The sequence below is a fragment of the Leuresthes tenuis genome, unplaced genomic scaffold (genome assembly GCF_036924035.1).
Source record: "Leuresthes tenuis unplaced genomic scaffold, fLeuTen1.0.hap1 SCAF_4, whole genome shotgun sequence".
Classification (NCBI taxonomy): Eukaryota; Metazoa; Chordata; class Actinopteri; order Atheriniformes; family Atherinopsidae; genus Leuresthes; species Leuresthes tenuis.
The window spans coordinates 23264813-23280133 of record NW_027325358.1 but is presented as its reverse complement, the minus strand read 5'-3'; the positions used below and the strand labels follow the sequence as shown (position 1 = coordinate 23280133).

Here is a 15321-nt window from a genome sequence, read left to right as displayed (position 1 = left end):
GTCATGAAGATTGTAAGGTATGTTCAGTTGTTGTATAGATTTAATAAAAACCATGAAACTCAGTTTGCTTGTCATTATTTTGTGAAAAGGCACGGAAGGGAAGGGATTGGTGAAATTACAGCTTTAGCCCTTTGATCATCGGCTCGCCCCGCAGGCCGAGGAGGAGGTTGTTCACCGCCAGGGCAGACATGGCGTTACGGGTGGTGTAGGAGGCACTCGCAATGTGTGGAAGAATCACTGTGGGATGAGAGAATTCAAAAGACAAATGATTGAGAAAAGAGCGGGGGGATAATAGTAGAACGGCCAGTATGAATGTCTGAGAGGCTCACCGCAGTTTTTGAGGGTAAACAGCGGATGGCTGGTTGGCAGAGGCTCAGGGACAGTGACATCCAATCCAGCGCCTGCTATCTGCCCGGTAGACAGAGCCTCATACAGGTCGTCCTGGTTCACCACCCCACCTCTGACACAACAGAGAGCACATACTTACCGACTGAGACAAACACAGAAAGGGCTTTTTTTCACTGTGGTCTTTTTTTAAAGTTTGAATGAATGAAGGATTTGGGAATTTTTGTTACAATTTCCTGCCGTTTTTTGTATATATTGAACTGTTATCAATTGATGCTGAAAACATTCTACATGAACTCCTGGTTAATCTGTGATTAACATCACGATTAGCTGCTTTGGAGTTCCTTTTGGTGCCAGGGGCTCTCACTTGGAGATGTTTATAACTGGAGAGCATCTTTAGAAATATGTTCCAAGCTAATTGAAGGTGTGCTTTTGATTGAGGTTGGGGTACCTGCTTGTGTTTATGAAGATGGAGGTATTTTTCATCTTGGAGAAGAGGCTCTTGTTGCAGACCTCTTTTGTTTCTGGTGTTAAAGCACAGCACACAGCCAGGAAATCCGACCGCTTTGCCAGCTCATCCAAAGACACTAGAACAAGTGAGAGATTCAGCAATAGTATAGTATTATATTCAAAGTATGTAGCTAACTACAATCACTCTGATGTATCTTTTGCAGGATGAAATCTGTGGGAAATGATCTTTACGTTTGACAAGCCAGTGCTTTAAATTCCCCTTGAATTGATTTCCCATCCACGTAACAGGATAACAAGCTGGTGGGACTGTGTCTATTCCTTACCATATTCTGCATTGATCTCATTGGCCAACTCGGGCCTGGGGGCCACATCTGTGTAGATGAACTTCTTTACTTTGAAAGGTGCAAGACGCTCTGCGATAGCCACACCTTAGTGCCCACAAACACACAGACCCAGAAACACTGTGGAAAACATCTAAATCAAAGGGAAAATGGCTCCATGATGTGCTAATGTAATTGTGCCACACATACCGATCCTTCCTAGACCAAGAATACCCACAGTGCTGTTGGCCAGCTCATATCCACACAGCCACAGAGTTCTCCATGTGCCCCAGCCACCACTAACACGAGTAAGAGAAGAAGAAGAAAGTTCCACATATGTGCACTTTATAAACTTTGGTGTGCTGTGCATTATTAGTGTTGAGCTTGTGTGTGACTGCGTGTAAAGCATTACGTCTTGGCTTCGTGTGTAGCCTCAATGAGCCTCCTGGAGGTTGTGAGCAGCAGGGCTACAGTCAGCTCAGCAACCGCATCTGTCAGAACCTCAGGGGTGTAACCTACACGGATTCCTCTGCGGGGAGACATTTCACACAACATTACACATCTATGTCTCTAGATGTTTGCATGTTAAGCCTTTTTCTTTGTAGAAATTCCAATAGGAGAATCTTTAAAAAGTATACACACATGAAAGCCTGTTGACTTTATTGTGTAACACGGAAGGAGAAAGATAGGAACCACCTTTTTTTCAGCTCCTCCAAAGATAAATGATCAAAACCCACTGACATGGTACTGAGGACCTTCAGGTTCGGACCTACAGGACGTCACACACATACAAACGCATACATCAGCTGAAAAAACTCTTTATTGCCTTCAGGTTAACGGACAAACTCGAAGACTAACTTCACACCTGCAGCATCCAGCAACTCTGCATCAATCTTTTCTGTCAGCACGCAGAGCAGACCGTCGACACCTCTGACTTTCTGAAGCAGCTCCTTCCTTGGAACAGGGACATCGTCTGAGTCCCACAGCTCAAACTGTACCCTGGGGGCAACACAAACCTTAACTTAAGGTCTGGGGCAAATCAAATACCTCTTTATCAGGAATAATGGTGGTCAGAAGTGCATAAAACACATCCAGAACATAAATATGACGCAGACAATGCTCCTGGTTTGATATGGAATACTTCAACCTGTGGCACATTTATTACTAGCTGAAAAATGGACTTTAAGATCCTGTGAAATATTTATTTAGCACTGATGTGAGGGAATACCCTTTAGACTGATAGGTCTGATCTTAAACCAACCAACAGGAAAATGTTAACTCAAAGTACATAATGAACGAAGCAGATAATCCTAACTACGTGTGGGTATCACATTAAATTCGATGCAGCAGACATTTCATTGGTCAGTTAAGGTATTGTATTTTAAAAGAAGGTCATTCTAAATAACATAGTAGGACAATTTTCTGACTCACTGTCCAGATTCTTTGAGGATCTTCAGGCCCTCTGGTGGGATCTGTCTGGTGACGTAGACCCTTGGCAGGGATGACATCTCTCTCTGCACTTTACTTGTTACGCTCCTGGGGATATTCAAAGGAGCAGCAATCCTCTGGAGCCGACGTAGTGCCATATGACAGCTCCACATTGCCAAGAGTTGGTAAAAACCTGCAGGAGATGAAAGTGAAGTACTTTGGAGTTTAAAGTTTGGTGTTGGCAAGCATACAGTTCTGGGTGCACTTAAGGGGGAGGTTCCCATGTGAGTTTGACCAATATGATGAAAGGGAGGGTGCCTCAGAGGTCTGAAGGTGAGGGATAGTTTCCCCAGACAAACAGAACACAAAATCTCTGAGGTCAGTCTTTGTCCTAGATTAAGTGAACATGGAGGCCTTTAATATTTCAGACCAAACTGACTTCAAAACAAAGATAAAGAGATCAAAGAAATAAACTCTACATTAACATACCAAAGGCAAGAATAATTCTGTTTTGCACACTTCACCGTTCAGAACTGAAGTCAGACAGATGTAAATGTTTCACTTGGCTGTTGACCTTTGTTTCTTTAAACAGTGGCACACCAGCTGTTCTGATCTGTTTCTCCAGCTTGGACCGGTTCACCAAGCTCTCTGTAGATCCCTAAAATGTAGTTATACAATGCAAAGCTTTTTAAACATTAGAGATCAGTCAAAGAGTTGAGCACTGATACCCAGCATAACACATTGTACATAGTACATTGAACAGATCATGATCGTTCGAAAGGAAGGGGTTGAAATGTTCAAACTCTCCTTGTCTGTAGCATAATGAAAACAGTTGAGACATCACAGCAATGATTCTGCTCAGACCGAAAAACCAGAACATTCTGGTTGATGGAGGTAATGTCAAACTTCAAGTCCAAAGGGATAAACCATACTCCTCAAGTTCATCAAAATGTCTAAAACATCAGTCTATTTCTATTCTAGTCTATTTCCTATTTTCAAGTGAACAGATCTCTTATAGTATCAAAGTTTAGAGTCTTAAAAGGAAATGCAGAACCCCATCTGCCTTCTCCTCTACTATTTCTCTTTTTTCTTGACATCTTGTATAACATGCTGGATTTAAATAGATGGGTGAATTGATGAAAATTTAAATGCTAAACATTATCTGTTGAGATTCCCGTAAAAAAATATTTTAAAGTTTGGCTGTGTTACATAACCGAACACCAAAACATGCTAAATTTATTCACAAATCCAGCGAATAAAAACTACTCTGATATAATTGGATTATATTGGTCATGTGATTATTGTAACCCGGAACCACTCTCAGATTTTAACCAGTCATAGCCATTCATTCGCCGTAGCCCTTCTCGCGAACTGTCAGGTATCTACGTAGGATATTTAGTCAAATTTTAAAATCATTAACAAGATAATTTACAAGTTGCCTGATAAAGATGGTGTTGCCTATAGTATCTGGATTATGTGACGAGTTTTATGTGGCCTAACATATGTGTCATCACTTTTAACGAGTTCACGAGTTTCCTGGCCACCGGCACCAGGCAGTAGTGGCACTCATTGCTAGCTAGCTGTAGCTGCTAACGTTGAGCTTTCCTCTGCAGCTTTATAAACCAGCTCGACTTATTAAGGTAGTCACGTTACATCTGTTACAATACTTTGACGGTTAGAAATAGTTTCTTCCCCTTGTCCCACAGTTGACACTAGTGTAGCCAACAGCGTTGCGCTGCTGTCAGCTGGCTGGCATTAATAGTTAGTTAGCTATGTAGCTAACATACAACAGGGCGTTGGTTTAAATAATGTATGCGAAAGCTGTGTTAATCACTGTCTATATATATTTTTTTATTAGGTAGAGTCGCTGTCTCTGAAACTGCAGAACCCCCCCTTCCCCTCCCAGTATGGCTGCAGACCTGATGGAGATTGACGACTCTCTTTACAGGCAAGTACACCTTTTGGCATCTTATTGATTAATCAGTAATCATGAAACTACAGATAATGAGGTGTGGCAGTCGAGTCAGGAAATGACAGTGCAATTTTTGTTCTTCAGTGCTCCTCACTACACTCTTTCTTTATCCTTCATCCCTCCAGCCGCCAGCGATATGTGCTTGGAGACAGTGCTATGCACCAGATGGCCCAGTCCTCAGTATTTCTCAGTGGAATGGGAGCACTGGGGGTTGAGATAGGTAGGCAAGACAACATATTTTAGCATCACATCACTCTATGATATTTAATGCCAAATTTATCAGATGACCCGCAGTGCCAAGAGTGATGTGAGACTAAACAATTTGACTTTTGGTTTTACAGCAAAGAATATTACCCTTGCCGGTGTGAAGGTAAGCTCGCTTGATTCATCTTGGGACTTTTCATTTTTATTTTTTTTTTAGTGCATCCTGAGAATCAGATTTGTTTGCACATACAGCACAATAATCTGTGTACACGTGTGTCCTGTGCAGGCGGTGACCCTTCACGACACACAGCTGTGTGAGACCTGGGATCTTGGCCTGAACTTTTTTATCCGCAAAGACGATGTTTTGAACCAGAGGAAAAGGTAATGCTCGCCTCAAAGGTGAAATGTCGTGAGTCATGTGCAGCTGTGTGACAGTTGAAGGAAAAAGACCAGAAAGAGTCTTGGGTTTGACTCGAAAAAGGCTCTAGTGGAGCGATGAAACGCCACTCCTCCAAAAGATATCACCTTACTTGGTATTTTAAGGATGATGATTGAGGACGCTGTGCTTTTATACATTTAAAAAATAATTTAAGTGACCTTTTGAAACATGGTATAAAAAAAGTAAAACATTTCCAGTACCTGGCTTGGATAAAATAAACCAGGCTTTTTTAGTAATTGAGGTCAAGGTAACTAACAAAACTAGTCTCCTTGGCCATACAAGAGAAAAATTGAAAGAGATCCTCAAGTATTTGTTTTTAGCTGTGCCATTGTGATTATTTTTGTGATTGGTTGGTGAGCACTGAGCATGTTTATTATTTAGGTCTTAGACCTGATCATCCAGGCTCTTATGTTGCTATCACAGAGTGGAGGCAGTGTGTCCTCGGGTCGCAGAGTTGAACCCTTATGTCCAAGTTGAGATGTCTTCCTCTCCACTGGACGACAACACTGATCTCGGTTTTCTCAGAAAGTATCAGGTAAGTCAAAGCCTTTCAGAATCTGTTCACACCCAGTCTAAGCAAAATAGTTGTCTAGCACGCCTCCTGGTGTTGATGCGTAGATTGTAAGTGTGGAAAGTCTCAAATAATGACTAAAATTTGAAAGGCTGTTCCTGCAGCAAGACTCCAGATGAACTTTTTCCAATGGCCACACTGGCGCTCCTAATTAAATATTTTAGGAGCATCAGCATGAAATTTTGGAAAATTTTTGGACTTTAATGATATGTTTTCCAATTTTATTTGGGTTCAGGTTGCATTTAACCTAAATTAAAAGCAGTGCTGTTTTCCACTGGCTACTGCTAACTGCGGGTAACGTTCAGTGGTTGTCTGTATCTTCTCTTGCAGTGTGTTATTTTGACGGAGGCCAGTTTGAGCCTACAGAAGAGAGTAAATAAGTTCTGCCACTCACAACAGCCTCCCATCAGAGTAAGTGTGCAGTCCCTGTTGTGATTTTATGCAACAAAGCATCAGCTAAACCTTGTCCTGCCTATGGAAACACCCATACGGTCCAAAGAAAACATTTAGCCTGTTGATTAATCAAATTGCGTTGCCTTTGTTTTTCTTTGCCAGTTCATCTGCTGCGACGCATACGGTATCTGTGTGCGAGTGTTTTGTGATTTTGGAGAGGAGTTTGAAGTGTCTGATCCCACAGGAGAGGAGCCAAAGGAGATTTTCATCCAAAGCATATCCCAAGTAAAGCCCATGCTCTCACATTCCACAAGTTTCCTTTCTCTGTTGTTTAATGTTAAAACCAGTTGCAGATGTGCGTGAGGAGATTTAGCTGGAATTTGGGCACTTTTGCATGATCAAAAAGCAATTCCTTCAGCTTCTTTACTTTTTCTGTTTCAGGACAATCCTGGGGTGGTGACCTGCATGGACAACCAGCCGCATGGTCTACAGACAGGCCAGAATGTTATCTTCAGAGAGGTCAGGGGCATGGAGGAGCTCAACGCTACTGTACGACAGGTTTCAGGTATTGCATCTACGTTGCTTCCATCTGCAGATTTTGCTGTTTGAGGCCACACAATATAAAGGTAACATAATCAAAGCTATGTTTTAATCAATGTTTTCCCATCTTTTGTGTGTGTGTTGTACTAGTCCTTTCCCCTCACAGTTTTGCAGTAGGAGACACATCACAGTTCCAACCATATGCACACGGAGGTTTCTTTGTTCTGGTGAAAATGCCTAAGACATACAAATTTGTAAGTTGGATAGTTTGCCTTCAGAAATCTCACAGTTGGAGGAAAAATGCTTAGATGTTCAAATTAACTATATTAACCAAGTGCTTTTGGATATGTTCACTTTTTCAGGAAACATTAGAACAGCAGCTGCGTGATCCTCAGGTGCTGATTCCAGACTTCAGTAAACCAGAGGTGAGTTTAGCTGGCCAGGTAACCAGCTAGCTTTGGCTTTTCCAGCCTCATGAAGCTGGCTTACATCATCAGGCATGTTACAATGATCAGCTAAGCAGCATGGCTAATGTGTGAAGCTAATACGTAGAAAATCAACTCTGAATATAACACTGCCTTCCTGTTTCCGAGTAACATGAGTGCACATGCACAAACAAGTGGAATCCCATTTTTTTTGTTGTTGTTTTCACCCATCAGGCCCCGCTACAGATCCATGCAGCCATGTTGGCACTGGACACCTTCCAGGAGCAGCATTGTAGACTTCCCAACATTGGGTAAACAAGATTTCCCATTCTCAGCTTTTTACTGCTCTGTATTTTGTTTTCCCTCAGTACTGGAGGATACGGTTATGCTGCTTGTCAGTGTGTGACGCTGATGAAATGTGATGGGATGATAATTGAGGTCTTGAGCAGATTTGCTTGCATCCTTCAGGTGTTTACAGGATGCTGAGGTTTTACTGAAACTGACTGAGGAAGTGAATGCAACTCTGAAGAACAAAGTGAGTTTTTCTGAATTTAACATGCAATTTGCCTTCCATGTTGTGGCTGTAGTCAGAACTCTGGAAGAGCCTCATCTAATCAAGTTAAAGTAGGATAAGTGCACTTTTTTTTTTCAAATGCTAAAGGATAAACATGTCATATTTTACATGCTATTTCAAGTAGTTTTGTGTAGCATTGTGCTTTATGTCTGCATCTGCCTGTGTGCAGTATGAGCAAACACAGTAGGATGTTAATTCTGCTACAGGAGAGCCTTGATGCTCTCTGCAATGAGTTCTGCATTAACTATCATCCATAATGTGTTGGAAATAACTGACATATGGGATATTGGCTGTTCTGATATCATGCCTCTTCAATCTTGTCATTTTTTTAATATACTAGAGACTAATGTTGCCCTTTTTCTTTTCCCACTCCTTCCTTCCTTCCTTCCTCATAGGCTCCTTTGAATACTGAGCTGGTGCGCTGCCTGTCCAGGACAGCAAGAGGAACTCTTCCACCACTAGCTGCAGCTGTAGGAGGAATAGCCAGTCAGGAAGTTCTCAAGGCCATCACAGGGAAGTTTGCACCACTGCAGCAATGGGTAGGTTACTAAACTTGAGTCGTAGACCTCTATTTCACAAGTAAAAGACAGTGTGTGTTGATGCTTAACAGCCCTTTTTCTACTATATGTAGGGCCGCTAACTTTTTCTAAGTTTCCCTTAGTGCTTTTATATACATTTTTCTTTACTCTTTTCATTTTATCTCCAAAGTGTCAAAGTGATCTCATTCTCTTCTTTCTCTCACATGTCTTTAGTTTTATCTTGACACCATTGAAGTAGTCAGGCCTCTTCAGTCTCTTTCTGCTGAGGAGTTTATCCCCAGAGGTGATCGATATGACGGATTACGAGCTTGCATTGGGGAATCAATGTGTCTTGATCTACACAAGCTCAAGGTTTTCATGGTAGGAACTGGACTTTATCAGCATAATGAAGTTGGACATTGAATGGTTTTTAAGGTCATGACTGAAATATCCAAGTCAACCCTTACTTGTTTTCCTCAAGGTTGGCTGTGGTGCAATAGGCTGTGAGATGCTAAAAAACTTTGCTCTGCTCGGGGTGGGATTGTCCAAGAGCTCAGGCGAGGTGGGCGTCTCCTCCATTTGTTTTCATACTGCTATCTGACTGCATTTTGGCATGTATTTCATCTGTTGGTAATGCGACTTTACCGGAATTTACTGTGCTGCATATTCTACTTCTCAGGTGTGCATCACAGACCCAGACCTCATAGAAAAGTCGAACCTCAACAGGCAGTTTCTCTTCAGACCCTATCATATACAGGTGAGTAGATGTCGTATTCATGGTTTTCGTGTCTGCTGAAATCGATTCTCACGCACAATTTTTATCCCTTCCATCCTTTCTACCTGTCTCAGAAACCAAAAAGTACCACCGCAGCAGAGGCCACTCATGACATCAACCCCGACCTGCAGGTCGATGCTCACTTAAACAAGGTGTGTCCAGCTACTGAAGGCATCTACAATGACTCCTTCTACTCCTCGCAGAACGTGGTGGTCACTGCACTGGACAACGTGGAGGCGCGGAGATATGTGGACAGGTTTGCAAAAACGTATTTGCACTGTAAAGGGGAGTAATGGTGTGTTTCCTGGAGAACAAAGTCACTGCCTCTCTGTGTGTGATATAATCTAAGCTTCCTCATGCATGCGAGTCGGTGCCGTGCAGCCAGTCAACGTTGGTCTGCCTTTTTCAAGATGGAGAGGTTTCAGTTCTTATGGTTATGGTTCTTTTTGTTTTGCCCCGAGTTTCTGCTGCTCTAATCCAACATCCAGTGGCTTCCTAAGTATTGTAGCTTTTTTTTTTTATCTCAAGTCTCCATCTTCTCATTCTAAATTTTCTCACGGCATCAATGTACAAATTTCGAGTCATGAAAGTGTTTCATGCAACTGAAAGGTGTCAATCTTATTTCCAGCCGCTGTGTGTCCAATCAGAGACCTCTCCTGGACTCTGGCACCATGGGAACTAAAGGACACACTGAGATCATTGTGCCAAAATTGACGGAGTCCTACAATAGCCATGTGAGTCTATGCAAGAGTCTTAATTTTCTGGTGATGTTTGTATGTAGATTTTTTTCCTCATATGTTCTATAAATACCTGAATTATTCAGTTCTGTCATCATCCTTAAATGTCTATGCTTTTGGCCTCCAGCGAGACCCCCCAGAGGAGGAGATCCCATTCTGCACTCTCAAGTCGTTCCCATCTGTTATAGAGCACACCATTCAGTGGGCCAGAGACAAGGTCTCACAGCTTGAAAAACAGCATTTTGTTATATTGGACATATTGTTATGGAGACTGCTTCATGTTTTGTTTTTTTTTCCCTTTCCTTGTCTAGTTTGAGAGTGCCTTTTTCCACAAGCCCTCCATGTACAACTCATTCTGGCAGACGCACCCTTCAGCTGAAGTAGTGACACAGGTAAGATTTACTATGTCGCACATGTTGTTCTCGCTCATTTAACATGCCTGTAAACCTGCCCTGTTTATCTGGGTGTGTGTGTGTAGAGGATGCAGGCAGGGGAAAGTCTGGAGGGGTCATTCCAGGTCATTAAGCTGCTCAGCAGACGGCCCAGTCAGTGGGAGCAGTGCATCACTATGGCTCGTTTGAAATTTGAAAAGTATTTCAAGAGAAAGGTAATTTGGTCTGTCCCTAAAAATGTGTTTAAAGCATAGAGGATAGGCCCATAGTGCTACATCATTTCTGCGCATTGTTTACATTGTTTATTTCCTGGTTTTATCTAGGCCCTACAACTGTTGCACTGCTTTCCTCTGGACACGAGGTTAAAAGATGGAAGTGAGTTATTTTACGAATCAGTTGCTAACCGATAAAGTGATCCGATCGTAACACAATAATTCATGATGCATAACTACAGCCTGACATGTCTCTAACTATCTCCCGCCACAGGTTTGTTTTGGCAGTCCCCAAAAAGACCTCCAACACCTCTTGAATTTGACTTGAAAGACTCTTTGTGAGTATGCTCCTACGTTAGAGTTCATACCTTTTCTCCTGCTGCATTTCTCTCGTCCAATCTTACTGCTCTTCCCATCAGGCACTTCACCTTCATCGTCAGTACTGCACGGCTCTTTGCTGAGATTTATAACATCCCTTACTCAGAAAAGGTAGGTCAACTACCCTTGTGTATAATCAGTTTGAGCCACACACGCACTCAATCGCTTACTGACTGGGTTTTATCTGTGTCAGGATCTTTCTGAAGAGGCGGTGACGAGGATTCTCTCTGATGTGAAGATCCCCGAGTACAGACCTTCAGAGAAAGTAAGCTTCTGACTAAACGTAGCCTTTGATTTCTGTCTGAGTATTGGGGGGGGGGAGTAATAGACTCATATGGATCTTTCACTGGCAGTGTATAGAGACAGATGAGTCGGCAAAGAAGCCTGATCATATGAAGCTGCCTCTAAGCAGTGAGGAGGAGAGGGAGGCCATCGCACAGCTGGACGAAGCCATTGCTACCGACAGGGTCACACCAGGTATCCAGACATTTCAGCATGATCAAATTATTATCCCAGAACTTGAGTTATTATATATTGCAAGTGTGTGAGATTGTTTTTTTTCTTTCCAGTTTAGTCTGTAAATCTAATCTCTAAACAATGTTTTACCATTAACACTTGTTGTTTCCGCTCACTGCAGAGGGTTTACAGATGAGTCCCCTTCAGTTTGAAAAGGATGACGACAGCAACGGCCACATAGATTATGTCACATCAGCATCCTCCCTCAGAGCCAGGATGTACTCAATCCAGCCAGCCGACAGGCTAAAGACCAAACGCATTGCCGGCAAGATCATCCCCGCTATCGCCACAGCCACAGCTGCCGTAGCTGGACTGGTGAGAACAGACTGTAACCTCGATTTTTCAGATTTGAGTGTCGATCAGGATTTTGTTTTGCATTCATTTATTTGATTTGTTTTTTCTAGAAATAAAATGTGTTGTGTTGCACATAGCTGTCAGAAAATGTCTTTTAAAGGATTCCTTTGTTCGATGTCAAGCTGCACAGTAACATTTAGTTCTTCATATTCAGGTGTCCCTGGAGTTGATCAAGGTGGTTGGAGGCTATGACTTTGAATCGTTCAAAAACTGCTTCTTTAACTTGGCCATTCCAGTTGTGGTGCTCTCAGAGACGGCCCCTGTTAAGCAGACACTCATCAGGTAGGAGGATATTTGCGCTTTCTCCCTTTTTGCGTTTTGTCTGAGATGTTACCAATCGTGGTGTCTTCTGCAGGAACAACATCTATTTCTCCATCTGGGACTGTTGGACTATCTTTGGCCACGAGGACTTCACTCTCTCGGACTTCATGAATGCAGTGAGGGTGAGGCATCCGCTTGCATTGTTCAGTGTTGTTACCTCAGATGCTGTTCCCTAATTGTTGTGTGTTCATTTGCTGAGGCGCCGGGGCGATATACCAACTTTTTAATCTATAAGAGGTATTCAGATGTATGTCAGAGAAGGTGTGAAATCAGACAACACCATTTATCCTGATATAAGCACCATCTGTTTCTCCTGTAAAGCTGCCTGTGCGTATTTCTCTTTCCGGCTCAGCCCCGCCCACTCTTCTCCCTCTGTAAGTCAGCCAGAAATTGAGCTGTACTTGCCTCTAGCTTTTTCTGATTTTCTTAAGAAAGGCATCACCCTTACTTGTAGCCACATGTTGGCCACACTAGCTAAATTCTGTGGAAGTGTGTTGCAGGAGCAGCCACATCAGAGTCCTTATGTTTTCCCTCCCTCACGTGGTTCTGCCAAAAAAAAGCTGCCCTTTGTCAACTTGGACTACCCGACCAAAACTTTTCCTCGATGACAGGCAGTTGTAATTTAAAGCAAATGGTCGCTCAAATATATTTGGGTAACCACTTTCATATTTTTTTTGTTTTGTACCAGCCGAAATGGTGAAATCTACTGCAGCGCTTTGGGAACCACTTCGATTACACCCCTCATCACACACATGAGGGGTGATCACATAGGTCACTCCCCTGGTTAAAACACCTGATCTGGAGGAATCACGTTGGGTTACACCATTGCCAGCTAGACTTTGTGACTGATTACTTCAGAACTCTTCTTAAAAAAAAAAAAAAATGAAGCAACCTTTTGAGCAAATGTGGCAGAGAGGAAGATGAAGGCATTCTGTTGCTTCCAGTGTGGAGGAAACATTTAAATGTGAGTAAAGGCGAAAAGGTTCTGAGGAAAACCTTTTTATCTGGGAAAAGTACGGTCACACATTTTCCAGTTTAGGTCCATTCGGTGTGAATCGGAATCATCCAGGCAGGCATGAGTGACTCTCGAGTCCCTTCTTTACATTCACTTCGCCGACTTCACATTTTTATGGTAATCTCAACAGGCTCTTTTGTTTGGTGTGGAGCCACATTCTACGGTTACTGGCATACGAATATTGGTTCATATCACCCAGCTATAGTATTTCTTTTGTTTTAGTTGACCATTTGCTGTGTTATTGTAGGAAAAGTATGGGATTGAACCCACTATGGTTGTCCACGGTGTGAAGATGCTTTATGTACCCGTGATGCCCGGACACTCGAAGAGACTGAAACTGACGTAAGTGCTTCCTTCTTTGTCTTTTTTAAACCCCATTTTTGTGACGCTTGTTGAGACAATGGGGAGAATGTGATTCTTATCACTTGTTTACGCTGAAATATTTACTACCACTTTAGTTCTATCTATGCGTTTAACCTCGGCCTCCCACAGGATGCAGAAGCTCATCAAACCGTCAGTGGATCGCCGCTACGTTGACCTTACCGTATCATTCGCTCCAGAGGCCGACGGCGACGAGGACCTCCCCGGCCCTCCTGTTAGGTACTACTTCAGTCCCAACGACAAGACGCCCTGACAGCTTCTGAGATGTCATCTTTAAACCTCATGTGTCCTTATGTCTCTTCTTTCATGTAAACTGTTAAAAAAAAAAAAAAAGATCGTAGGCCAGGGCCAAGAGTTTTCCTGCAGGATCATAAAAGCTCCTGGTCCCAGCACAATCACCCAGTACTTCACGGAGCAAGAGGGGCCACAAGTGGCCCCAGTTTTTCTTGCCTCACATCTAGCCAGTGGAACACGAGGCTGCCTGAGTAGCACTTATTATTGTACCTCTGTACATATTTCTTTTTGTTTCTGTTGTTTTCTACTCTGGTGAAATGCACAGCCCTGCCTGTGTTGATGCCTTAATTAATTAATCTTATTTTTTTGTGGCTGTAAGCCTTAAAGGAAAAAAAACAACAGAACATTAAAAAAAAAAAAAAAAACAACACAAAAAGCTTTTCCCAGAAAGCTACACCCACACAGCTCATTTCTCACTTCTGTTTTCAAATCTGTTTGGCTCTAAAGGAGCGGAGTGTGAGCAGGACCGTTGGCACAGAGACAGATTTTAGTCGGTAGTCATTCAATCATCCGCTTTCTCAGAATTTGCCAGTTGTTGATCGTTCTTATTGCAGCAGGTCAAGATGATGCATCGTTGAATGGTTCATCAGGTCTGTGGAAAGTGGCAAAAAACCCACCAAAGAAACTCAGTATCACTGTGTCTGCAGATGATTGGTCACTTTTCCTCCACACATGCATTCTTTTATCACCTGAACGGTTTAGTGTTGATGCATGTAAGCATCCTCGGAAAAGCTGCGTTTTTTTTGTTTGTTATCGCATTGCAACTCAGTCATGATGCATCTTCTCTGTGTAGCTCCATTAGGTGGAACCACCTGATCGTAGTTGCCAGCCTCGCCTAACTTGTTATTTACTTAGTCGCTGCACTGACATCATTGAAACACATTATGGTTAAAATGGTAATTCATTGGATTAAACTGGATTAAGTTAAACACTTGTTAGCCGCAAGGAAAAGCCTTATACAGACATAAAACATCTGTACCAACATCTGGGATCACACTCCTACTTTAAAAACAAATTGTCTAAAGAAATCTTTGCTGTTCATGGTTTAATCACATTTAGGGATGTATGTCTACGACATGTATTTATTTACTTGTTATTCCTTTTGTGTCACACTGAGCTCTGTGGAGTCATGTTGCACTGGTTAACTGTTAGCGAAAACAAGTCGTCACAAGTGTTTGTCCAGGCAAATTAATCGCCCTTTTATTTAGTTCCACTTGAAGGTTGTGAAGGTTTCTTTGAAATGCTGGTGGTCTGAACTGCTTGTATGGGCAACGCTGTCCTTGTAGTTTTGAATGGAATCTTTATTGAAGATCCAGGAACAGATCTGCTTCGAAAAACTTTTTCTTGCCCGAAATCAACACAGTCGAGACTAAAGTCACACAAAGCCCTTCCTCGCCACTCGTTTATTTCTCCGCCCATAATCGGAGGCGGTGCATTTTGCTTAAAGCGAATATCTGCCATGTTAGAAACCCTTCTCCAGCAGTGAATTTCACAAGTGTAAAACTAAAGTGTTGAAGAGACGATGATAATGATGTATGTTCTCGTGGCAACCAGCTCAACCAGTGGTCCAATAAAATGTGAGAATTCAGAGATTTCCTCAAGATTAAAACTGTCTGAGTGTCTTTGTTTTAAGAATCCACACATTTCTGAGCTTGTACAAATATCCTTTCGGTTCATTACGTTACACTTGACATCTTCAAAGTATGATTGCAGTGGTATATAACACATGTCATGATGCTGTACACT

General features: G+C 42.4%; 2 protein-coding genes across 3 annotated transcripts; one reads left to right on the top strand and one right to left on the bottom strand.

The window, feature by feature from the left end:
- Window positions 1-22: 22 nt before the first annotated feature.
- grhprb (glyoxylate reductase/hydroxypyruvate reductase b) lies at window positions 23-2809 on the bottom strand. The gene is made up of 9 exons (XM_072383291.1): window positions 2568-2809; window positions 2002-2135; window positions 1833-1905; window positions 1549-1665; window positions 1347-1435; window positions 1140-1244; window positions 797-932; window positions 330-460; window positions 23-237 (listed from the first exon to the last, which is right to left on the bottom strand). Exons 1-9 carry the CDS (start codon window positions 2735-2737, stop codon window positions 116-118), a joined length of 1077 nt encoding a protein of 358 aa, XP_072239392.1. The 5' UTR covers window positions 2738-2809; the 3' UTR covers window positions 23-115.
- A 1088-nt stretch (window positions 2810-3897) lies between these two features.
- Window positions 3898-15184, top strand: uba6 (ubiquitin like modifier activating enzyme 6). Of its 2 annotated transcripts, none has more exons than XM_072383287.1 (32): window positions 3898-3942; window positions 4423-4512; window positions 4662-4756; window positions 4878-4906; window positions 5027-5121; window positions 5603-5714; window positions 6081-6161; window positions 6306-6428; window positions 6585-6708; window positions 6834-6937; window positions 7046-7108; window positions 7343-7419; window positions 7577-7643; window positions 8078-8221; window positions 8435-8581; window positions 8682-8762; window positions 8880-8957; window positions 9050-9231; window positions 9604-9709; window positions 9840-9929; window positions 10024-10104; window positions 10191-10319; window positions 10428-10479; window positions 10591-10654; window positions 10736-10805; window positions 10888-10959; window positions 11048-11171; window positions 11332-11525; window positions 11719-11846; window positions 11920-12007; window positions 13148-13242; window positions 13393-15184. In XM_072383287.1, exons 2-32 carry the CDS (start codon window positions 4472-4474, stop codon window positions 13532-13534), a joined length of 3078 nt encoding a protein of 1025 aa, XP_072239388.1. In that variant the 5' UTR covers window positions 3898-3942; window positions 4423-4471; the 3' UTR covers window positions 13535-15184. The 2 variants fall into 2 exon arrangements, with proteins under 2 accessions (XP_072239388.1, XP_072239389.1); XM_072383288.1 differs by lacking the exon at window positions 3898-3942 and adding an exon at window positions 4000-4204.
- The last annotated feature ends 137 nt before the right edge of the window (window positions 15185-15321 follow it).